Source organism: Scyliorhinus canicula, chromosome 13 (assembly GCF_902713615.1).
Source record: "Scyliorhinus canicula chromosome 13, sScyCan1.1, whole genome shotgun sequence".
Lineage (NCBI taxonomy): Eukaryota > Metazoa > Chordata > Chondrichthyes > Carcharhiniformes > Scyliorhinidae > Scyliorhinus > Scyliorhinus canicula.
The window spans coordinates 155,311,628-155,337,270 of record NC_052158.1 but is presented as its reverse complement, the minus strand read 5'-3'; the positions used below and the strand labels follow the sequence as shown (position 1 = coordinate 155,337,270).

At 47.8% G+C, this 25,643-nt stretch overlaps 1 protein-coding gene and 1 long non-coding RNA gene across 10 annotated transcripts in view; one reads left to right on the top strand and one right to left on the bottom strand.

Annotated features, from left to right (window-relative positions):
• The window catches only part of fgf12a (fibroblast growth factor 12a), a 341,312-nt gene that overhangs the window by 154,243 nt on the left and 161,426 nt on the right, over positions 1-25,643 (top strand). For 5 of the 9 annotated variants that reach the window (XM_038817142.1, XM_038817139.1, XM_038817136.1 and 2 more), the window contains exon 2: positions 17,676-17,684. The exons of 2 other annotated variants lie outside the window; for them this stretch is intronic. In XM_038817142.1, the coding sequence (XP_038673070.1) occupies positions 17,676-17,684 (9 nt within the window). Of the gene's footprint in view, positions 1-14,894; positions 14,929-16,308; positions 16,656-17,675; positions 17,685-25,643 lie in introns of those variants that run through there. 2 more of the 9 variants (XM_038817141.1, XM_038817140.1) reach the window with 2 other exon arrangements.
• LOC119976560 overlaps positions 1-25,643 on the bottom strand; it is a 46,391-nt gene that overhangs the window by 11,391 nt on the left and 9,357 nt on the right. The window contains exon 2 of the long non-coding RNA XR_005462940.1: positions 12,518-12,621. This is a non-coding gene — a long non-coding RNA (uncharacterized LOC119976560). The remainder of the gene's footprint in view (positions 1-12,517; positions 12,622-25,643) is intronic.

Below are 25,643 nucleotides of genomic sequence, written 5' to 3'. Positions count from 1 at the left end.
TATCGGGTTCACTGTCGCTGTGATTGGGTTATTGGGGTTCACTATCCCTGCGATTAGGTTATTGGGGTTCACTATCCCTGCGATTAGGTTATCGCGGTTCACTCGCTGTGATTGGGTTATTAGGGTTCACTGTCCCTGTGATTGGGTTATTGGGGTTCACTATCCCTGCGATTAGGTTATCGCGGTTCACTCGCTGTGATTGGGTTATTGGGCTTCACTGTCCCTGTGATTGGGTTATTGGGGTTCACTGTCCCTGCGATTAGGTTATCGCGGTTCACTCGCTGTGATTGGGTTATTGGGGTTCACTCGCTGTGATTGGGTTATTGGGGTTCACTCGCTGTGATTGGGTTATTGGGGTTCACTGTCCCTGTGATTGGGTTATTGGGCTTCACTATCCCTGCGATTAGGTTATCGGGATTCACTGTCGTGATTGGATTATCGGGGTTCACTACCGTTGTGAGTGGGTTGACGGGGTTCACTGTCACTGCTTGGGTTATTGAGGGTTCATTGTCAGTGATCGGTTTATCGAGGTTCACTTTCGTTGTGATTGGATTATCGGGGTCACTGTCTCTGTGATTGGATTATTGGGGTTCACTGTTGCTGTGATTGGGTTATCATCGTTCACAGTCGCTGTGATTGGGTTATCGGGGTTCACTCGCTGTGATTGGATTTTCAGGGTTCACTGTCACTGTGATTGGGTAATTGGGGTTCCCTGTCACTGTGATTGGATTTTCAGGGTTCACTGTCACTGTGATTGGTTATCGGGGTTCACTGTCACTGTGATTGGGTTATCGGTTCCCTGTCACTGTGATTGGATTTTCAGGGTTCACTGTCCTGTGATTGGGTTATCGGGGTCACTGTCGCTGTGATTGGGTTATCGGGGTTCACTGTCGCTGTGATTGGGTTATCGGGGTTCACATGTCCCTGTGATTGGGTTATCGGGGTTCGCTGTCACTGTGATTGGGTTATCGGGGTTCACTGTAGCTGTGATTGGGCTATCGGGGTTCACTGTCGCTGTGAGTTGGGTTATCGGGGTTCACTGTCACTGTGATTGTGTTATCGGGGTTCACTGTCACTGTGATTGGGTTATCGGGGTTCACCGTCACTGTGATTGGGTTATCGGGGTTCACTGTCGCTGTGATTGGGTTATTGGGGTTCACTATCCCTGCGATTAGGTTATTGGGGTTCACTATCCCTGCGATTAGGTTATCGCGGTTCACTCGCTGTGATTGGGTTATTAGGGTTCACTGTCCCTGTGATTGGGTTATTGGGGTTCACTATCCCTGCGATTAGGTTATCGCGGTTCACTCGCTGTGATTGGGTTATTGGGCTTCACTGTCCCTGTGATTGGGTTATTGGGGTTCACTGTCCCTGCGATTAGGTTATCGCGGTTCACTCGCTGTGATTGGGTTATTGGGGTTCACTCGCTGTGATTGGGTTATTGGGGTTCACTCGCTGTGATTGGGTTATTGGGGTTCACTGTCCCTGTGATTGGGTTATTGGGCTTCACTATCCCTGCGATTAGGTTATCGGGATTCACTGTCGTGATTGGATTATCGGGGTTCACTACCGTTGTGAGTGGGTTGACGGGGTTCACTGTCACTGCTTGGGTTATTGAGGGTTCATTGTCAGTGTGATCGGTTTGTCGAGGTTCACTTTCGTTGTGATTGGATTATCGGGGTCACTGTCTCTGTGATTGGATTATTGGGGTTCACTGTTGCTGTGATTGGGTTATCATCGTTCACAGTCGCTGTGATTGGGTTATCGGGTTCACTCGCTGTGATTGGATTTTCAGGGTTCACTGTCACTGTGATTGGGTAATTGGGGTTCCCTGTCACTGTGATTGGATTTTCAGGGTTCACTGTCACTGTGATTGGGTTATCGGGGTTCACTGTCACTGTGATTGGGTTATCGGGGTTCCCTGTCACTGTGATTGGATTTTCAGGGTTCACTGTCACTGTGATTGGGTTATCGGGGATCGCTGTCGCTGTGATTGGGTTATCGGGGTTCACTGTCGCTGTGATTGGGTTATCGGGGTTCACATGTCCCTGTGATTGGGTTATCGGGGTTCGCTGTCACTGTGATTGGGTTATCGGGGTTCACTGTAGCTGTGATTGGGCTATCGGGGTTCACTGTCGCTGTGGTTGGGTTATCGGGGTTCACTGTCACTGTGATTGTGTTATCGGGGTTCACTGTCACTGTGATTGGGTTATCGGGGTTCACTCTCGCTGTGATTGGGTTATCGGGGTTCACTGTCGCTGTGATTGGATTATCGGGGTTCACTGTCGCTGTGATTGGGTTAACGGGGTTCACTGTCGCTGTGATTGGGTTATCGGGGTTCACTGTCACTGTGATTGGGTTATCGGGGTTCACTGTCGCTGTGATTGGGTTATCGGGGTTCACTGTCCCTGTGATTGGGTTATCGGGGTTCACTGTCGCTGTGATTGGGTTATCGGGGTTCACTGTCACTGTGATTGGGTTATTGGGGTTCACTCTCGCTGTGATTGGGTTATCGGGGTTCACTCTCGCTGTGATTGGGTTATCGGGGTTCACTGTCCCTGTGATTGGGTTATTGGGGTTCACTGTCGCTGTGATTGGGTTATTGGGGTTCACTGTCGCTGTGATTGGGTTATTGGGGTTCACTGTCGCTGTTATTGGGGTTCACTGTCCCTGCGATTAGGTTATCGGGGTTCACTCGCTGTGATTGGGTTATCGGGGTTCGCTGTCACAGTGATTGGGTTATTGGGGTTCACTGTCCCTGCGATTAGGTTATCGGGGTTCACTCGCTGTGATTGGGTTATTGGGGTTCACTGTTCCTGTGATTGGGTTATCGCGGTTCACTCGCTGTGATTGGGTTATTGGGGTTCACTGTCCCTGCGATTAGGTTATCAGGGTTCACCGTCACTGTGATTGGGTTATCGGGGTTCACTGTCCCTGTGATTGGGTTATCGCGGTTCACTCGCTGTGATTGGGTTATTGGGATTCACTGTCCCTGCGATTAGGTTATCAGGGTTCACTCTCACCGTGATTGGGTTATCAGGGTTCACCGTCACTGTGATTGGGTTATCGGGGTTCACTGTCGCTGTGATTGGTTTATTGGGGTTCACTATCCCTGCGATTAGGTTATCGCGGTTCACTCGCTGTGATTGGGTTATTTGGGTTCACTGTCCCTGTGATTGGGTTATTGGGGTTCACTATCCCTGCGATTAGGTTATCGCGGTTCACTCGCTGTGATTGGGTTATTAGGGTTCGCTGTCACAGTGATTGGGTTATTGGGGTTCACTGTCCCTGCGATTAGGTTATCGCGGTTCACTCGCTGTGATTGGGTTATTGGGGGTCACTGTCCCTGTGATTGGGTTATTGGGGTTCACTATCCCTGCAATTAGGTTATCGGGATTCACTGTCGTGATTGGATTATCGGGGTTCACTACCGTTGTGAGTGGGTTGACAGGGTTCACTGTCACTGCTTGGGTTATTGAGGGTTCATTGTCAGTGTGATCGGTTTATCGAGGTTCACTTTCGTTGTGATTGGATTATCGGGGTCACTCTCTGTGATTGGATTATTGGGGTTCACTGTTGCTGTGATTGGGTTATCATCGTTCACAGTCGCTGTGATTGGGTTATCGGGGTTCACTCGCTGTGATTGGATTTTCAGGGTTCACTGTCACTGTGATTGGGTTATCGGGGTTCCCTGTCACTGTGATTGGATTTTCAGGGTTCACTGTCACTGTGATTGGGTTATCGGGTTCACTGTCGCTGTGATTGGGTTATCGGGGTTCACTGTCGCTGTGATTGGGTTATCGGGGTTCGCTGTCGCTGTGATTGGATTATCGGGGTTCGCTGTCGCTGTGATTGGCTTATCGGGGTTCACTGTTGCTGTGATTGGGTTATCGGGGTTCGCTGTCGCTGTGATTGGATTATCGGGGTTCACTGTCACTGTGATTGGGTTATCGGGTTCACTGTCGTTGTGATTGGGTTATCGGGGTTCACATGTCCCTGTGATTGGGTTATCGGGGTTCGCTGTCACTGTGATTGGGTTATCGGGGTTCACTCTAGCTGTGATTGGGTTATCGGGGTTCACTGTCGCTGTGGTTGGGTTATCGGGGTTCACTGTCACTGTGATTGTGTTATCGGGGTTCACTGTCGCTGTGATTGGATTATCGGGGTTCACTGTCGCTGTGATTGGTTTATCGGGGTTCACTGTCGCTGTGATTGGGTTATCGGGGTTCACTGTCGCCGTGATTGGGTTATCGGGGTTCACTGTCACTGTGATTGGGTTATCGGGGTTCACTGTCGCTGTGATTGGGATATCGGGGTTCACTGTCGCTGTGATTGGGTTATCGGGGTTCACTGTCACTGTGGTTGTGTTATCGGGATTCACTGTCACTGTGATTGGGTTATCGGGGTTCATTGTCTCTGTGATTCGGTTATCGGGGTTCACTGTCACTGTGATTGGGTTATTGGGGTTCACTCTCGCTGTGATTGGGTTATCGGGGTTCACTCGCTGTGATTGGGTTATCGGGGTTCATTGTCACTGTGATTGGGTTATCGGGGTTCACTGTCACTGTGATTGGGTTATCGGGGTTCACTGTCGTTGTGATTGGATTATCGGGGTTCACTGTCGCTGTGATTGGGTTATCGGGGTTCACTGTCGCTGTGATTGGGTTATCGGGGTTCACTGTCACTGTGATTGGGTTATCGGGGTTCACTGTCGCTGTGATTGGGATATCGGGGTTCAGTGTCGCTGTGATTGGGTTATCGGGGTTCACTGTCACTGTGGTTGTGTTATCGGGGTTCACTGTCACTGTGATTGGGTTATCGGGGTTCATTGTCGCTGTGATTCGGTTATCGGGGTTCACTGTCACTGTGATTGGGTTATTGGGGTTCACTCTCGCTGTGATTGGGTTATCGGGGTTCACTGTCGCTGTGATTGGGTTATCGGGGTTCATTGTCACTGTGATTGGGTTATCGGGGTTCACTGTCACTGTGATTGGGTTATCGGGGTTCACTGTCACTGTGATTGGGTTATCGGGGTTCACTGTCACTGTGATTGGGTTATTGGGGTTCACTCTCGCTGTGATTGGGTTATCAGGGTTCACTGTCATTGTGATTGGGTTATCGGGGTTCACTGTCACTGTGATTGGGTTATTGGGGTTCACTCTCGCTGTGATTGGGTTATCAGGGTTCACTCTCGCTGTGATTGGGTTATCGGGGTTCACTGTCACTGCGATTGGGTTATCGGGGTTCACTGTCACTGTGATTGGGTTATCGGGGTTCACTGTCACTGTGATTGGGTTATTGGGGTTCACTCTCGCCGTGATTGGGTTATCAGGGTTCACTGTCATTGTGATTGGGTTATCGGGGTTCACTGTCACTGTGATTGGGTTATTGGGGTTCACTCTCGCTGTGATTGGGTTATCAGGGTTCACTCTCGCTGTGATTGGGTTATCGGGGTTCACTGTCACTGTGATTGGGTTATCGGGGTTCACTCTCGCTGTGATTGGGTTATCGGGGTTCACTGTCACTGCGATTGGTGGAAATGGCACTGGTTGCTTTTTTCCTTCAATCCATTGGACCAGGCTGTCGTAGAATATCACTTTTTTCATTCCCACAATGCAACCCAGCCGGTCAGATCCTGGAAATGTTCCTCCTCTGCTTTTCCCATTTAAAGTTCTGAAAGTGCTGGAGAGGAAAATTTCTTCTGCCTGTATTTAGCTGGACTTTTCAAATGCAGTAATCTGCTCAACCCAGATCACGTGGGCCTGGGTCAGGAGGGGAGTGTCTCGATAGTGATGCACCAGATATAACAGCATTGTGGGCCATGCTGGCTGGAGCAGTGTCTCTTCCTTGCACCTCATTGTCTTAAGTCCATATGTCTGCTCTCTCCTGGCTCGTCTGGTTCAGAGAGAATGCTGATGTCCTTTTCATTTACAGCTCAGAATCTTCTTCTGTTTTTCCATGAAAACCTCTCTCGCACTCGGTGAGTGTTCAGTCCAGTTGATCCATTCTGTGATCTTCAACTGCCCTTAAAAGTATTTGGTTTGAAACTCCGTCAGGGATCCAGACGTATGTGAGCCGGATGCATTTAGCTTTACTGCCTTGTCAAAGACTCCCTGCCGTTTGGATGGAGTTGCTTGCTGGAGTTGAATGACTGAGTTATCACCTGCCATATGTTCGGCCGAGGATGTCAAACCCACAATGGTGTGAGACATGCCGCTGCTTTTGAAGCTGAATGAAATCACATTCATTAATCTTGAGCGTTGACAAGGCTGGAGATTCCTCCAAAACCCAACGGCTGAGATCTCGAGAGTGGAATGAGTGATCATAGCTGCCATTCAGGAACGAGAGCACACACGTGCGACTAGCCTTGAAACCTGAGGAGGGGAGTTTAGAAAGATTCTGCAGACGTATGTGAGATTTTTGTTACAGAACGGTGCCTCTGTGCCCGAGGTGCTTTAACCAGCTTCCTTATAGCCCTGCAGCAACGTGCTCCAAATGTCCGAGAGCTCTGTTTTGGGAGGATAACAGAAGTAAACACTCTGGAATCGCTTTTCTTGTTCCTTAGCAGACTTAGTGATTCATTTATTTTCAAATGGCTAGGACCTCTTCTGAAACCTGGAGCACTTGATGAGAGTATTGTGTTCAATTTTGTGCAACACACTTTAAGAAAAATGTCAAGCCCTTGGAGAGGGTGCAGAGTGGATTAACTAGATTGGCACCAAGAATAAAGGTGTGGAGAGACCAGATTAGCTGGAATTGGTCTGCCAATAACAGGAAGAATCATAAGGGAGTGTATTCTCCATTGTTGGGACTATGTCCCCCACGCTGGCATCAAAACGGTGGAGTTTTACTCCTGAAACCCAGGATCAAAGGGACACGAATTCCCAGCCCTGCAGGGAGCTAGCAGGGACCCGGAACAGATCCCTGCTTTAGCTGCAGATATGGGCCCCTGCACTTCCGGGTCAGAGGCCACGCAAGCGCATGACGGCGTCCTCAAGCGACTGCGCCGTGCTCCATGGCGTACTCGGACCGCGGAACTGGACCCACAAAAGAGGCCCCCCCCCCCATCGGCCGCGCGCCCGACCCTCAACCCGGCACAAACACTCCCCGGCCGCCTCTAAGGCCCCCCTCCCCCCAGCCTTCGATCCGCCCGCCTCCGACCAGGGCGGCCACAGACTGAATCCGCAGCCTTCACGCGAGTATCCTGACCGGCTGGAACACATTAGTTCCACACCATCAGGGACTTTGGCAGGTCGGGGGCGGAGAATGGCTGTAAGGGCCTCTGGCAATGGCCCCAGGCGGCACAGCGTATTCCGCGGTCATGCCGATTTTCAGATCCCGGAGAATCGCCGAAACGGCGCCGGGCCCGATTACGCCGTGAAAGTGGATTCACCGCCCCGCGCCGGCCGCAATTTTGGTGCGGGCCGGCGCGGGGAATCCAGCCCAAGGCCAGTCAGTCGCGTGTTCCTCAGCTGCCAGCTGCTCTCTAGCGGCAAGATTGTCTGTTCCCGCTGCTGTCAATGGGAATTTTCATTAAAGCCACCCCGCGCCGCCGGGAAACCCGCGAGAATTCCGGCCAACATAAGATTCGATCGAGGTGTTCAAAATGATGAGGTAGACCGGGATAACCTGGAGGCGGAGTAACCAGAGGACACAGAGTTTAAGATATTTGGCACATGAGCCAAGGAGAGATGGGGGGGGGGGCGGAATTCTCCACAGGGGGCCGAATTCGTGAAGGCCGTCGTGAACCTCGGCCGAGGTTCACGACGGCCTCGGAGCCCGCTCCCCGCACCTAATTCACCCCCACCCGGGGTCACGCCAAGAATGTGAAGTCATTCGCGCATGCCCGGGTTGCTGGTTCCAACCCGCACACGCACGGATGACTTCATCGCGCAGACGGCACGAACCCGCGCATGCGCGGTGCCGTCTTCCCCCTCAGCTGCCCGGCAAGGCGTGGCGGCTTGATCTTGCCGGGCGGCGGAGGGGAAATAGTGCGTCCGTTTTGGACGCTGGCCCGACGATCGGTGGGCATCGATCGCGGGCCTGTCCACTCCCGAGCACAGTTGCGATGCTCCCGTCCCAATCGGACCCCTAGATGCCCCAAACGGGCATCTGGTGCCCGTTTGACGAATGCAGCGACCAGGTGTGGTTGCTGCCGTGGTGAAACGGAGGTGAAGGGCCGGCCGCTCGGCCCATCGGGCTCAGAGAATCGCCGTTCGCCGTGATTCTCCCACGCCGTGTGGGGAGCGGAGAATTCCGCCCGGGAGATTTGTTTAGTGTTTCGGGTGTCGTTGTGATCTGGAATACAGATTCAATGGTATCTTTCACAATCTTTGGAATTGGATGGACTCTGGAATAAGACAAGACAAACTTGCAGCGTCAGGAGTTTGGTGGTCGCTGGATTTTCATCAGATTTGTCATCTTCCTCCTCCTCTCCCCCCTCCCCCCATTTTGGCTTCCTCAGTTTTAAATAACATAGAACATACAGTGCAGAAGGAGGCCATTCGGCCCATCGAGTCTGCACCGACCCACCTAAGCCCTGACTTCCACCCTCTCCCCATAAACCACTAACCCCTCCTAACCTTTTTTGGACACAAGGGGGCAATTTATCATGGCCAATCCACCAAACCTGCACATCTTTGGACTGTGGGAGGAAACCGGAGCACCCGGAGGAAACCCACGCAGACACGGGGAGAACGTGCAGACTCCGCACAGACAGTGACCCAGCGGGGAATCGAACCTGGGAACCTGGCACTGTGAAGCCACAGTGCTACCCACTTGTGCTACCTTGCTGCCCAAATGTTCTACCATTGGGAGCCATGCCTTCAGCCAGCTGAGTATAAGGTCTGGAATCCTGTCCCGAATCCTCTCGGCCTCCCTCTCCTCTAAGATGTTCCTTCAAGCTTTGGGCAAGCTATTATCCGCCTGCCCAATTATCTCCTTATGTTCCTTGGTGTCAAAGTTTGCTTTAGAACGTCCCTGTAAAGCACTTCGGGACACTTTATGATGCTAAAGGCACCATATAAACACAAAATGTTGTTTACACAGTGCTGACACTGGCAGAATAGGTCAAGTTGCCTCTTCCTCTGCTTTATAATTTTCAGATTCCACGTTCAGTGCTTCTCCCTAGTTTGAATTAAAATTTAATTAAGTTAAACGTCAAGGCTCAGGCACAGCGGTTTCACGTGGGCAACACTGTAGCACAGTTGGTAGCGCTGTTGCTTCACAGCTCCAGGGTCCCAGGTTCGATTCCCGGCTTGGGTCGCTGTCTGTGCGGAGTCTGCATGTTCTCCCCGTGTCCGCGTGGGTTTCCTCCGGGTGCTCCGGTTTCCTCCCACAAGTACCGAAAGACGTGCTGTTAGGTGAATTGGACATTCTGAGTTCTCCCTCCGTGTACCCAAACAGGCGCCGGAGTGTGGCGACTAGGGGATTTTCACAGTAACTTCATTGCAGTGTTAATGTAAGTCTACTCGTGACAATAAAATATTATTGTTATTATTACAATCTGTCCAATTAAGCGCTCCAAGTAGATTGTGCGGGGTACAAAACTGCCGTCCCATCCCAGCCTTTTTCAATTGGGAAGAACTTTATTCAAAAGCCATGAAGTTTGAAGATGCAGCCGAGCTGAAATGATCGTTTCCTCAACTTTATTAATGAAAATTCAGTGTCAAAGTCGCTGCCCTTTTCCCGGAACAGTCACATCTGCCATTTCCGTGCAAGCAGTTGTCTGTTACTCTGACACATCAGCTGTGCGCAATCTTCAGACATCCTCCTACTGACAAGCAATCTGCTTGTCTGAGCAATCTGAGCGAGCAGCACAGTCTGTACTTGTTTTGCACATTGCGGTGTCACTACAAGTCTTCTCTTAGAAATCAATCCCAATAGTCTCGTCAGACTTACTCTGACACATTCTGGGGACAGATAGACTTGTGCACTGTATGTTCTATGTGTGCCAGCCTCTGTTCTCTGGGTAGTGTGGTTACTGTTATAATGTAGGAAACAAGGCACACAGTAGCAGTGAAGCCAATGACTAGATAATCTGTGTTGTTATTTGAGGGATAAGTATTTGTCCCAAGGCACAGGGAGACACACCCTGCTCTTCGCCAGATGGGTAGGCATAGAATATTTTTATGTCTACCACCGAGAGCAGACAGGGTCTCCGTTTCATCTCCCATTCCAAAGGGCAGCACCTCTGACAGTGCTGCACTCACTCAGTACTGTATTGCATGTCAGCATGGATTAATTGATCTGGTCTCCAAAACTAGGATCGGCGATTGATTTGTATTCCAGTGATCCCTTGTGGCATAACGGGGCCTCAGTGGATAAAAAGAGTTTATTTGGCCCTTTTTTAAAAAAAAAGTAATTTGCTGGGATGTGCATGTCGTTGACTGGGCCAGTATTTAATGCCAGTCCCTTTCAGAAGTTGGTGGTGAGATGCCTTCTTGGACCACTGGAGTCCGTGAGGTGTGGGTGCACCCACAGTGCTGTTAGGGAATGAGTTCCAGGATTTTGACCCAGTGATTGTGAAGGAACGTCCAATACATTTCCAAGTCAGGTTGGTGAGTGACTTGGCGAGGAACCTCCAGATGGTGGGGTTCCCCTCGTTCTTCGAGATGGTAGTGGTTCTGGGTTTAGAAGGCGCTGCTTGAGGAACCTTGGTGAGTTCTTGTAGACGGCGGCGGAGGGATTGAATGTTTGTGAGAGGGGTAGCAATCAAGCGGGCTGTTTTGTCTTGGATATTGTCAAGTAATGCTGGAGTTGCACTCATCCAGGCAAATGGAGAGTATTCCACTACATTCCTGACTTGTGCCATGTAGATGGTGGACAGGCTTTAGGGAGTCAGGAGGTGAGTAACTTGCTGCCTTTGACCTGGCCTGGCAGCCATAGTATTTATGTTGCAAGTCCAGTTGAGTTTCTTATCAATGGTAACTCCCCAGGACATTGACAGTGTGGGATTCAGTGATAGTGATGCCATTGAATGTCAAGGCATAATGGTTAGATCCTCTCTTGTTAGAGACAGTCATTCCCTGTTGCACCACAATTCTGCAGAGTCCCTTATACTTTCAACTTATACTTTCGAAACAAACAGTTATCACCAAAATGGTTTGGGTGGTGATTCCGTTCTATTGAAATTACAGATTTTTCTTCACCGTTCCTCTGTTCTGTAAAATTCCAGCTCCTGTCCCTGCTGCTCTTATCTAAATACTTTTTAAAAATCTAATTCTTAATGATATTCTTGGATACAAATCTGAACTGTTCTTTTCTGCATTACGAGCCAATGTTCATCACCAACTCCACTATTCCTCTTTCCCAGTGTCCTGCCTTTTGAATTAATCTCATTTAGTTAGAGTTTTGAAGCAAACAGGGATCTGATCACATTTTTGGGGGGTGTTCTATAATCCTTAAAATAATAAGAAAAGGATGAAGGAACAAAACTCCAAGGAAATCACAGAGGTGTACAACAGTGATAAACTGGTGATACTGGGGCATTTTAACTCCCCCAATTATGATTGGGATAATCTTCGAATGAAGCATAAAGGAGGGGAAAGAATTTCTAATACGTGTCCAGGAGAACGTCCTTGACCAGTATGCTCTCGGTCCAACGAGAAAGGAGGCATTGCCGAACCTGGTGCGGGGAACAAGGTGGGCCAAATGGACCAAGTGTCTGTGGGGCAATACTTGGGGAAGAGTGATCATAATATCATACGGTTCCCGATTAGTAATGGAGAAGAGCCAGGTACGGTTTAATATAGAAATTCTAAATCGGAAGAGGGCGAGCTTCAAAATTACCTAGCCAGGGTAAGTTGGAACCAAAGACTGACAGGAAAAATAATGGGTTATCTTTAAGCAGGACATGTTTAAGGTCCAAGCAAGCTACATTCCAACAAAGCTGAAAGAAAGGGGAGCCAAAAGCCAGGGCCTCTTGGATACCAATGTAAATAGAGAATATGATGAAACAAGAAAAAGAGGGTGTATGATGCATGTCACCTGAATTTTTTAAAATAAATGCTGAGTACTAATTTATTTTCCAATTAAGGGGCAATTTAGCGTGGCCAATCCACCTACCCTGCACATCATTGACTTGTGGTGGTGATACTCATGCAAATACGGGGAGAATGAGCAAACTCCACATGCACAGTGACCTGGGGCCGGGATTGAACCCAGGTCCTCGGCGCCGTGAAGCAGCAGTGCTAACTACTGCGCCACCCTGCCGCCCATGTCACCTGAATTCTTAGAACAAAATACGGGCAAAATGGGGTTGTGAGGGGAAGGGAAGAGGAAAATGAGACTGACATAAAGCGGGGAGATGGCCATGTCATGGTAGTTTCGCTCTGCTAATAATCCAGGGATCCCAGGTTAATGACACAGGTTCAAATCCCACGATGGCGGTTGGTGAATTTAAATTCAGTGAATAAACGTGGAATGTAAAGCTAGTCTCGGTAATGGTGACGCTGAAAATATCATTGATTGTTGTAAAAACTAATACCTTTCTGGGAAGGAAATTTCTCATCCTTACCTGGGCCTGGCCTGGCACAAACACCATCCTGACTTGGAATTATATCACCATTGCTTTAATAAAAACAGGAAAAGCTTGGATAAGCACAGCGGGACTGGCAGCATCTGTGGAGAGAGAAACCGAGCTAACGCTTTGAGTCGCTATGCCTCTTCAGGACTGAAGAGGGATGGGGACGTAATGCATTATTTACTGCCTGTGAAATAAACAAAGTACAGGGTAGAATTTCTAAATTTGGCAATGATTTCAAACTTGAAAGCGTGGCTCCCAATGAAAATGATACAATCATAGAACATAGAACAGTACAGCACAGAACAGGCCCTTCGGCCCTCGATGTTGTGCCGAGCAATGATCACCCCACTTAAACCCACGTAACCCGTATACCCGTAACCCAACAATCCCCCCATTAACCTTACACTACGGGCAATTTTTTTAGCATGGCCAATCCACCTAACCCGCACATCTTTGGACTGTGGGAGGAAACCGGAGCACCCGGAGGAAACCCACGCACACACGGGGAGGACGTGCAGACTCCACACAGACAGTGACCCAGCCGGGAATCGAACCTGGGACCCTGGAGCTGTGAAGCATTGATGCTAACCACCATGCTACCGTGAGGCCCCAAATCGACTGCAAAGGGCTGAGACAGGTTGGCAGAATGGGCAGCCGAGAGTCAGATGGAATTTAATAACATAGATGTGTGAGGTGAAGCATTTTGGCAGCATGGAGAGGGAGCTACAATATATACATAATCGACACAATTCCAAAGGGCGTTCACGCGCAGGGATCTTTGAAGGCGGCAGGACCTTTTGCAAGACTAGTTAGCAAAACAATGGGATCTTGGGATTCAGAAATCAGACATATTGAGCACAAAAGTTGTCAGGTTCGAAGCGAATCTAAACAAATTCGGCCCGAGATAGATTATTGCATTGACTCTGGTCACATCAGTGAGGGTCCTTGAGAAGGTACAGAGGAGGTTTTACCAGAATGGTCCTCGGGGTCAAAGATTTAAGCTGCAAGGTTAGGTTGAAAAAGCTGGGGCTATTCTTAATGTAGCAAAGGAGATTGAGAGAACACTGAGGGTGGGGTGGTAATATTGTCACTGGACCAATAATCCAGAGATCCAGAGACCATGCTGTGGGGACCTGGGTTCGAATCCCAACCAGGGCAGATGGTGGAAATTGAATTCAATAAACAATCTGGAATTAAAAGTCTTAATAATGACCGTGAAACCATTGCCAATTGTAAAAACCTATCTGGTTTACTAATGACCTTTAGGGAAGGAAATCTGCCGTCCTTACCTGGTCTGGCCTACATGTGACTCCAGACCCACAGCAATGTGGTTGACTCTTAACTGCCCCTCTGAAATGCTCAGTTCAAGGACAATTCGGGGCACCCACACCCCATAGATAATTTTGTTTTTAAAATTGATACAATATTATAGCAAGTTTCGAGCTTTAAATTCATGTGTGGGACATGGACATCGCTGGCTAGGCCAACATTTATTGCCCATCCCTAATTGCCCTTAAGAAGGTTGTGGAGAGCTGCCTTATTGAACCACTGCAGTCCCTGAGGTGTAGGTACACCCACCGTGCTGTTAAGGAGTCTTTTGTACTAATGCCGGGATATTGTCAGGGCCCAGAGCCTTTGCAGTATCCGGTGCCTTCAGCCATTTCTTGATATCACGTGGAGTGAATCGTATTGGCTGAAGACTGACATCTGTGATCCTGGGTGCCTTGGAGGAGGCCAAGATGGATCATCCACGAGGCGCTTCTGCCTGAAGGTTGTTGCAAATACATCAGCGTTGTGTTTTGCACAGATGCACAGTAGCTTCACCAGGCTGACACCTCATTTCTCGGTATGCCTGGTGCTGCTCCTGCCATGCTCTCCTTGCCCCCTAGCTTGGTGGGAATGGCAGAGTGGGGGATATGCCAGGCCATGAGGTCACAGATTGTGGTTGAATACAATTCTGCTACAGCTGATGGTCCACAGCGCCTCATGGATGCCCAGTTTTGAGTGGCTGTTTGAAGTTTATCCTGTTGAGCACAATGGTAATACCACACAACACAATGGAGGGTATCCTCAATATTTAAACAGGACTTCACCTCCAGGAGCACTGTGCGGTGGTCACAGATACTGCCATGCACAGATGCAAGCAGGTTGGTGAGGATGAGGTTAAGTATGTTTTTTCCCTCTTGTTGGTTCCCTCGCCACCTGCTGCAGCCTGGCAGCTCTGTCCTTTAGGACCCGGCCAGCTCAGTCTGTGGTGGTACTGCTGAGCCCCTCTCGATGATGGACATTGAAGCCCTCCACCCAGAGTACATTGATAATCAGCAGGAGGTTTCCTTGCCCATGTGTGACCTGGCACCGTAAGAGTTCATGTGGCGTAGAGTCCATGATTTACCCTTCTAGAGGTACGGAGACCCAGTTCTAACAATTAAACTAATTGTGGAAAATGTCACTCTGCACGTTGTATCGGTTCGGTCTATGTGAAAAATGAAATGAAAATCGCTTATTGTCACGAAAGCCCCTAGTCGCCACATTCCGGCGCCTGTTCGGGGAGGCTGGTACGGGAATTGAACCGTGCTGCTGGCCTGCCTTGGTCTGCTTTAAAAGCCAGCGTTTTAGCACAGTGTGCTAAACCAGCCCCTGTAGTTGGAATATAATGTCAGTGGTCTGAACCCTATAGGCCAACAGAAGCTGCAGTGCTTATTAAAACGTGCCTGGCAAGCACATTCACACTGACCTGGAACTGACAGCAGAGTGAAGCTTGCAATAATGAACCATGGGAAATACTCTCTGAATCCATTAGGGGTTAAGCTGTCTTAACAAAAGGACTGTTCTAATAGTAATCAGTTTCTTTCTCTGGTGAATTTGAAGCTTTTAAACCATTTTGCAGAATTTATAGGCACATAATAAAATTTCACATCGAGGGAACAATGCTGAGGCGGTCTGTTCTGGTGTACAGCGTTACTGCAGTCTGACCTGGTTACACTCTGGATACATTTAAATGCAATTTTAGAAAAATGTACTGTCGCATGCTGAAATGTTTTTTTGATCTATGTCATATGGTGGAGAATGGTTTGCTCGTTTATGTGTGGGAACAGCTGTCTCTAAATTTTCTATCCATCTTACCAACACATGTCTCACTATATATATATAAAACCAAACCTAATTCTTAACCTTTCTCTGTTACCAGCTCACTGAATAAGGTGCTGTCCCAACCATTTGTGTTTTTGAAAATCACAGTACAGGACGTTATATTAGCTGATAAAACACCGAGAGGACAAATGTTCGGTTATATCATTATTGCTGTCACAAGCTGGATATTTTCTCTTATTTCTCTGTGTTTCTACTCGTCGCTTGCCCCTGTCTTGTGACCTGCCCTCCTCCTTATCTCTGTTCCTGTCTGGCTTTCTGTTCCTGTCTGGCTGTTTGTATCCTTGTGGTGTAAGGCATTGGCCAGATCTGACCTGCACGACTGTGCACAGGCTGACAGTGCACTGGCCCGCGACCTCTCTGTCTTTGTGGACCCAGGGTGACCAGTACAGGTGTTGCTGAGGGCCATTCCCTCTGTGGTGAGAAGTTGAAATCATTGTGAGTTTTTTTTTAAAAATCAGGCAGCCAGGATCAAGACATCTTTTGACACAGGTGTTGAACTATTGCATTATCTCACAAATTCTTTATGCGGTCAGTGCAGACTGATTCTTCAGTGGACAATCAGTTACAGCTGCTCCGTGCAGTCAGATACTGAAATATCTCAGCAGTATGCAACTTAACTAAGAAAGGTTCTTTATTTAAAGGGATATATGGTGCCAGGCCTTGACGGGAAGCCACCTGGAGTAACTGTGAGCCGTTCTGGGCACCACACTATGGACGATATATACTGGCTTTGGAGGGAGTGTATGGTAAATTTACCAGAATTATGCCAGGACTTGATGGGTTAAATTACCAAAAAGCGATTACACAAACTGGGGCCGTGTTCCCTGGAATTTAGAAGGTTAAAGGTGTTTTGAGTGACGTTTTCAAGCTGCCTCGGAAACTGAGCGGGTCGATAAAGAGAAATTATTTCTGGTGGTTGGGGAATCTCGGATGATTCCAAAAAATAGAACGTTCAGCAGTGACGTTCCACATACAAAAGGTGAGAAAAGTTTGGAAATCTCTCGGACGCTTAGTCATTGATTAATTTTAAATTTGATACTAGATAGATTGTTAGCCCAGAGTATTAAGGGATAAGGAACGAAGGGAAGTGCGTGGAATAAGGTCATGGTTTGGCCATGATCATTGATTGAATGGTGGTAGAACAGGCTCAGGGTGTGGGGCTAAATGGCCTCCTCATGTCCCTCAGTTCCTAGTGCAAAGGTTCGGGATTGACAGATGGGTAAGGAAGACCCGTGTTGAACCTCGTGACCTTTTCCTGACTCAGCCTCTGCCTGCGTATTAAACTCTTTGTCAACTTTGTTGTTTGTGTGAAGATGGCCGGTGTATATGCTTTGCTTGCAAATCGTTACAAACCGCTCTGCTGTAACCCTCCAACATCCCTGAGCAAACCTGGGCCCTCTCTGTGGAATCATTCAGCCTCAATGTTGAGCTATTTGTTGGTGTTTGTGTGTTTTTGTGTTTGCGTGTTTTGTGTTTGTGTGTGCTGTGTGTTTTTTATTTCTTTAAATCTGTGCGTATGAGTCACTGAGCCGTGTTGGTGTTGACAAAAAAACGTCCCATCCTTTTCCCTGTTTCTTTTTATTAACCTTTATTCGGGGGATTTCATGGCTCAGCGGTTTAAGAGGATACAATGCCCCGACCAACACAGTTTGTGCGGGAACCTCGATGGACGAGCTGGTCTTTCCCTACCCATCGGTTTTGCATGTTGGTGTGCCCCACATCTTTCCATGCCAGCGACGAAATCAAGACCCTATTTTGGACAGGCGCTCCCTCCCCCATCCTTAGTGCCAAAACCCGGGTAGAGGGGAACGCGTCTGGGGCAAAGCGTTGCTTCGAATAAATCGGATGTCTGCTCCCAGCAACACAAAAAGTTCACCTTTCTCATTTTTTCAAACGAGCTTTTTTTTTAAAAAAAAGAAAAACAAAAGTGTGAAAAGTTTTCTAATGCCATGCATCTCTTCTTCTTTATTCCAAATTGATGTCCCATCATGGCGAGCAGTTTGCACAGGTGAGTGGCCAGTCCTTGATTCTAATGGAATGAGTGAGGTTTTCTGGGAGTGGCTGGTGATGTGGTTGGCAGTGCATAGTCCCACAGGACTGACTGTGAGTGAGTGAGTGAGTGAGCGAGCGAGGGAGCTGACACGTTTTTGCCCATTCAGCATCTCTCCCTCGGTGCTTTCAGCTAAAATGCTCTGATTCGTTAACCTCCAGCTGAAGCAACAAGGAAACCTCGCGCAGTGATGTCACTCGGTCAGTGTTGCCCAGTGGGAATCTCTGTCCAGCAATTGGTGTTTCTATGGTGACAATATTTTAGCCACTTGCATAAATCTTAGCGGGAAACTTTTTTATTTGCAAAATAGGTCAAAGTGCTTCATGCGTAAATTACTGAATAGGCAGACCATTCAGTAACTGTGGAAGTAAAGCACTCAGAATGATCAAAAAGCTCTGTGCTCGTCCGTTTACTGTTTTACCATCAGCCGCTCACAAGGGTCACATGTACCAGTACGAGTATTGAGGTCGCAGGACCAGCAATGGCCTGTGTTGCTCATTTATTTACTGATCCAAAATTGGCGGCAGCTACATCTTCATTTCCAGTTAGCCAGGTGTGGTTACTGCTGGCTGGAGCGTTAGACAACACACTCAACGTTCGGTACAAGTGGCGTGTTTGCTGTCAAGAACATATGCAGTAGGAAAAGGACAACACCAGGCTGTCCCTGAGCCTGCTCCGCCATTCAGTAACATTATCGCCAATTTAATCCACCTCAACCTGGCTCTATCCCCACAAACGGGGAGAAATTGTTTTCACTGGCAGGAAGGTGAGTAACCAGAAGACACAGATTTAAGATCATTGATAAAAGAGCCAGAGAGGAAATTAGATTTTTCTTTTTAAGCACAGCAAGTTATTGTGTTCTGGCGGATTCTACAGTAAGTTTCGAAAGGAAATTGGGTAAAGACTTGAAAGTAGAGAAAGTCGCAAGGTTGTGGCTGTGTGACTGATTGGATAACTTTTTCAAAGAGCCAGCGCAGTATTACAATCCCACACCAGAGCCCAACAATGGTCAGGGTACTGGACAGAAAAAACAACAATTTATTTTAATTTTGTAAGAATGTTAGGAAAGGATACCTCACTCCAGGAGTGATTGCACAAAGAAATAGGCATCAGGTTTATTAAAACTATGGACAGAGCATTAAAACCTTTAGCTTCACAGCAGAAAATAGCTTACAATTATCCATAAGACCATAAGATATAGGAGCAGAATTAGGCCACTTGGCCCATCGAGTCTGCTCCGCCATTCAATCATGGCTGATATTTTCTCATCCCCATTCTCCTGCCGTCTCCCCATAACCCCCGATCCCCTTAAACAGTACTACCCCATAACCCCTGATCCCCTTAAACAGTACCACTCAATGCAGTGATTAATTACTAGGGGCCATAGGTTTAAGGTGCCAGAGGCAAGGTTTAGAGGAGATGTATGAGGCAAGTTTTTACATAGAGGGTAGTGGGTGCCTGGAACTCGCTGCCGGAGGAGATGGTGGAAACAGGGACGATAGTGACGTTTAAGGGGCATCTTGACAAATACATGAATAGGATGGGAATAGAGGGATACGGACCCCGGAAGTGTAGAAGATTTTAGTTTAGATGGGCAGCATGGTCGGCACAGGCTTGGAGGGCCGAAGGGCCTGTTCCTGTGCTGTACTTTTCTTTGTTCTTTATTCCCACTTAAACACCAAGAAGACAAAAACATCTCAATTCCCAACCCACTTTAACGACCAATGGCACAGAGGAATAATTGCTTTACAGAAAAGTTTTTTGAGAAAGAGAGATCTTTTAGAACATAAGAACTAGGAACAAGAGTAGGCCATCTGGCCCCTCGAGCCTGCTCTGCCATTCAATAAGATCATGGCTGATCTTTTGTGGACTCAGCTCCACTTTCCGGCCTGAACACCATAACCCTTAATCCCTTTATTCGTCAAAAAACTATCTATCTCTATCTTAAAAACATGTAATGAAGGAGCCTCTACTGCTTCACTGGGCAAGGAATGCCATAGATTCACAACCCTTTGGGTGAAGAAGTTCCTCCGAAATGCAGTCCTAAATCTACTTCCCAATATTTTGAGGCTATGCCCCCTAGTTCTGCTTTCACCCGCCAGTGGAAACAACCTGCCCGCATCTATCCTATCTATTCCCTTCATAATTGTATATGTTTCTATAAGATCCCCCCTCATCCTTCTAAATTCCAACGAGTACAGTCCCAGTCTACTCAACCTCTCCTCGTAATTCAACCTCTTCAGCTCTGGGATTAACCTAGTGAATCTCCTCTGCACACCCTCCAGCGCCAGTACATCCTTTCTCAAGTAAGGATACCAATACTGACACGCAATATTCCAGGTGTGGCCTCACTTACACCTTATACAATTGCAGCATAACCTCCCTAGTCTTAAACTCCATCCCTCTAGCAATGAAGGACAAAATTCCATTTGCCTTCTTAATCACCTGTTGCACCTGTAAACCAACTTTCTGTGACTCATGCACGAGCACACCCAGGTCTCTCTGCACAGCAGCTTGCTTTAATATTTTATTGTTTAAATAATAATCCCGTCTGCTGTTATTCCTACCAAAATGGATCACCTCACATTTGTCAACATTGTATTCCATCTGCCAGACCCTAGCCCATTCACTTAACCTATCCAAATCCCTCTTCAGACTTCCAGTATCCTCTGCACTCTGCACTTTTCACTTTACCACTCATCTTAGTGTCATCTGCAAACTTGGACACATTGCCCTTGGTCCCCAACTCCAAATCATCTATGTAAATTGTGAACAATTGTGGGCCCGACACTGATCCCTGAGGGACACCACTAGCTACTGATTGCCAACCAGAGAAACACCCATTAATCCCCACTCTTTGCTTTCTATTCATTAACCAATCCTCTATCCATGCTACTACTTTACCCTTAATACCATGCATCTTTATCTTATGCAGCAACCTTTTGTGTGGCACCTTGTCAAAGGCTTTCTGGAAATCCAGATATACCACATCCATCGGCTCCCCGTTATCTACTGCACTGGTAATGTCCTCAAAAAATTCCACTAAATTAGTTAGGCATGACCTGCCCTTTATGAACCCATCCTGCGTCTGCCCAATGGGACAATTTCTATCCCGATGCCTCGCTATTTCTTCCTTGATAATAGATTCCAGCATCTTCCCTACTACCGAAGTTAAGCTCACTGGCCTATAGTTACCTGCTCTCTGCCTACCTCCTTTTTTAAACAGTGGTGTCACATTTGCTAATTTCCAATCCACCAGGACCACCCCAGAGTCTAGAGAATTTTGGTAAATTATCACTAGTGCATTTGCAATTTCCCTAGCCATCTCTTTTAGCACTCTGGGATGCATTCCATCAGGGCCAGGAGACTTGTCTACCTTTAGCCCCATTAGCTTGCCCATCACTACCTCCTTTGTGATAACAATCATCTCAATGTCCTCACCTGTCATAGCCTCATTTCTATCAGTCACTGGCATGTTATTTGTGTCTTCCACTGTGAAGACCGACCCAAAAAACCTGTTCAGTTCCTCAGCCATTTCCTCATCTCCCATTATTAAAACTCCCTTCTCATCCTCTAAAGGACCAATATTTACCTTAGCCACTCTTTTTTGTTTTATATATTTGTGAAAACTTTTACTACCTGTTATATTCTGAGCACGTTTACTCTCATAATCTATCTTACTCTTCTTTATAGCTTTTTTAGTAGCTTTCTGTTGCCCCCTAAAGATTTTGATCCTGCTTTAAAGACAAGATCTGACTCCTGTCAGACTCATGCAGAAACTATGCCTTCAGACGCTGTTTGTCAGCTTGTTTCAGTTCCCCCTTGTCCTCAGCCAAGCTGCAATGCTTTAAAGACTGTTCACCTCTTTTAACTAAACTGCATAGAGAAAAACCTGACTTGTAGTCACAGCTTCATCCAGAACCGAACTGACCTGCTTTTCCTACAAAATGCCTGGTACCTTAGCCCCACCCAGTAATGACATCATCTTACCAAGCTGAAATCGAATTAACTCCACAGGGAATGCTCTTAAACAAAACAAAATTCCATTAGACAGAACTTTTTAGCGATACTTTAATTGCACCCCAGCTCCCAAAATATATTTGCCTTTCAAATTAGGATTTATTTTAAAATATCCCTTCAGCAGTCACACACACACTAACCCAGTTACTGCACCAAATGCCAAGAATACAATACATTTGGAATGCCTACCTTCATACAACAGTAACAATAGGGCCTTGGGTGCTGTAAGATTCTATGATGTTGCAGCAAAGAACAACAAAACTAATCTATCATTGGGGCCACTTGAACAAGGAGGAGAAGTTTGGGAAATTGTGAATGTTTTAATTGGAGAAATAGTGGCCAACGTGAGACTTGGCTGAGGTATTGAGGATACGATGGGATAGACACAAGCTGGTCCTTGGACATATGCCATCGCAAACTCTACAAGTGGGCACAGGCTTTATTACAGAAGAGGGGTCGGGTGGGGGTTAGTGGGTGGGAATGGCAGGGGTTGGGCCTGTTCTTGTCATAGTTTCAGGCCCACAAAGAAATGGGCCTTGTTGAAAACTGCTTTCTTCACGGCCTTGCCTTCCTTTCCAGTGATTGTTGGGTTTAGTCCAGGGAGCTCCCCACTGAAGACAGACTGTGGAGATTTCAGGGGTGGGGGGACAGGGTAGCCCGAGTCGCCGAAGATCCAAAAAGACTGTGAGCAGTTGGGCAAAGAATGCATCCACGGGATTCCAGGTGCTGCCCTGTGCCCTTTGTTTCCTTTTCATACAATCGCTACAGTGTAGAAAGAGGCCATTCAGCCCACCGGGTCTGCACCGACCCTCTGAGCTGCCCATTCCCGTAATCCTACCTAACCTTTGGGCAATAAGGGACAATTTTCTAGCACGGCCAATCCACCTAATCTGCACGCCTTTGGGGCCGTGGGAAGAAACCGGAGCACCCGGAGGAAGCCCACGCAGACACGGGGAGAACGTGCAGCCTCCACATAGCCAAGGCCGGAATCGAACCCGGGTCCCCTGGCACTGTGAGGCAGCAGTGCTAACCACTGTGCCACCATGTCACCTTTTCCATGGCAACTAACCCAATCAGGGGGCTGGTTCATGTCAAGGACCTGGGACATGGCCATTTTTCCGTGCCTGGATAGGTCCATGCTGGGACAGGAGAGGCTAGTGGTGTAAGCATGGGGTATGTAAGCCTGTGCACCTTTTGCACTTGGGACTAGCTCATTGAACTGGAGGGGCTCCTCCAGTCCTGAGTGCTCCTGTACGCCTGCGGCATTTTTCACCACCATGTGATGCTCTAAAACACTGCTTATACTCAAAGTGTAGACTCTGTTGAACAATAAGCTGCAGACATTTTGTGTCCAGCAGGATCCCAAAAACAGCAGTGACCAGACAATCTGTTATTTTAAGTGATTTTGGTTAAAGGGCACAAGGAAGAACTCTTTGACAATGCCACTTGGATGAGAAGATCCAAACCATAAATCTGGACAGAGCAGATAAGGAGAAATTTCCCATTGGCCGAAGGGTTGAGAAACCGAGTGGATGCAGGGATGATGGTTGGGGGCGTGGGGGGGGGGGGGGGGGGGGGGAGAGAGAGGGGGAGCGGTGGGGGGGGAAGAGTCTACAACAAGGGGTCACAGTCTTTCGATTCGTGGTAAACCCAGATAGGATGGAGATGAGAAGAAACCTCTTCACTCAGGGGGTGGTGAGCTTGTGGAGGCCACGTCACTGCCCCCAAAGGTGGCCAGTGGTATGGAGAGTGCGTGGGAGCTTGGCTTTGAGGTGGATGATCAGTCGTGATCACGTTGAACGGGGGGGGGGGCAGACTCGAAGGGGCTGAATGGCCTACTCCTATTTTCTATGTTTCTTCGAAAGAGAGGACACCGATTCAAGGTGATCGGCAAAGACAAGAAAAACCTGTTTACGCAGCGGGTGGTTAGGATCTGGGATCTGGAATGTATCGCCTGAATGGATGCAGATTCAGCCATGGTCTTCAGAAGAGTTAGATCATTCGATGAATAGAAATTAATTACAGGCCTGTGGGGAAAAGGCAGGGGGCTAGCTGAGTGACATTTGTAGAAGAGTTAGCACAAACACAATGGCCCAAATGGCCTCTCCATGTGCTTGTAACATTTCTATGATTTTGATGAAGAGTGCATCGTCACAGCTCTGAATCCAGTGCTTGTTGGCACCAACATATGAAGTAAACTGAGTGACAACACTGCCTGGGTTCCCCTGAGGTGAATTCACCTGCAGCTCCCATTCGATTATTTTGGGCACATAACCAAAGGAGAAAGCTGGATGGTGTTCCTCAACCTTCCAAGGATGGTCAATGCAGAAGTCTGGAAGCAATTCCAACTGGTTTGAGTGTGTATTTTCCATGGAGCGGAGGTGTTGGTGACATGTGTGGGCTGGGTGAATGGCGCTGGAATGTTTCAGAGATGGGTTACACTCCCGTGATTTCTCCACCCTCCGTATCAACCACCTGGTTAACCAACGAGAGATGAAAACATCCTCTTTCCCATTCCTGCTGACTGTGGTTGGGTGAAATCTGTGGGGCGTTTTCAAACCTGGAGACTTGGGTGGGGGCAACATCCTGACGGCAAGGAGCCGTGAATCCAGGAAGTGGCCCCTCCAGTACGAACACCCAGAACGTTCTGTGGTTAATGGAGGGTGGGGGCGATGGAGAAAATTGTCCAGCAGACAAATAATGCAGAAAGAGCCTAGTTTCAGTGTAACCCTGTATTGCCAAATGGGAAACTGCCCTTTTGACTGAGGATGATCCACTGGTTGAAGCCAGGGCAATGGATTAATTTCCCAGTCTGATGGAGTTGGTTGGCAGGTGTTAGGATTGGAATGATGTTGTCTCCCTGGCTGCAGATATCATTTTCCTTTCAAGCGATGATTGATTCCTGAGTATGTCCTACTATCTGGGTAATACTCCATCTCCACAATCCAGGGCTTAACCTCCGCTATCCATTTACCGGACTCGGGAGCTCTGAATATCCTGTCACCGCTATGACAGTGTGGGACGGGTAGGTAGGTGCTGTCACATCAGTGCCAGTCAGCCCTTACCGATGAGCCTTAGTTTGGCTTCTAACCTCCGAGTACTTCCCGATGTAAATTGTTGCTGACACCACTGAGATTGGACCAGAGACATGGGGCAAGGCCGCTAATCAATTACCGCGCGGCGTTGCTTCAATCCGAACCTTCCTATTTCTGAATTCGTTAAGCAGTTGTAAGACAAAGTGTAAGTGACTTCTGGCACAGCCACCAAATCTCCTGAAGGTTAAACCAAAGTTTTGGGTCACGGGTTGGGAGATTTTGAGTGATTCTGGCTTCCGACCAAGTCTTAAAACTTCAATCAGTGGTTTACCTTTGTGTTGCTTCTGAGGGAAGCGGAGAAACCCTTTTTAAAAATACATCTTTCCTTCGGCCATTTTGTTAATTTCGCCATTCTGTTGATCCAAGAGTTTGAATTGTGCATTTTGTTTCAAAAGAGAAAGCAAAAATATAGGCTGCATTTCAGTGAAGTGACTCAAAAATCATTTGAATGTTTCTGTCGAGGATTGCAAAGAGACAACGATGAGGTAAGTTTATGGATTGGACAGACTTGATAGACCAGCTGCCTTTTATTTTTGAGATCCTTTGGGATTCTTTTTTAATGTTGTTGAGTAAATACTGCCCACAAGAAGACGGGATTTGATAGTTGCCCGGAGTATGGGATAGTAAGAGAAACCGTGGGGCGTTATACGGCCCCCACTCATAGAATTTACAGTGCAGAAGGAGGCCATTCGGCCCATCGAGTCTGCACCGGCTCTAGGAAAGAACACCCTACCCAAGGTTAACACCTCCACCCTATTCCCATAACCCAGTAACCCCACCCAACACTAAGGGCAATTTTGGA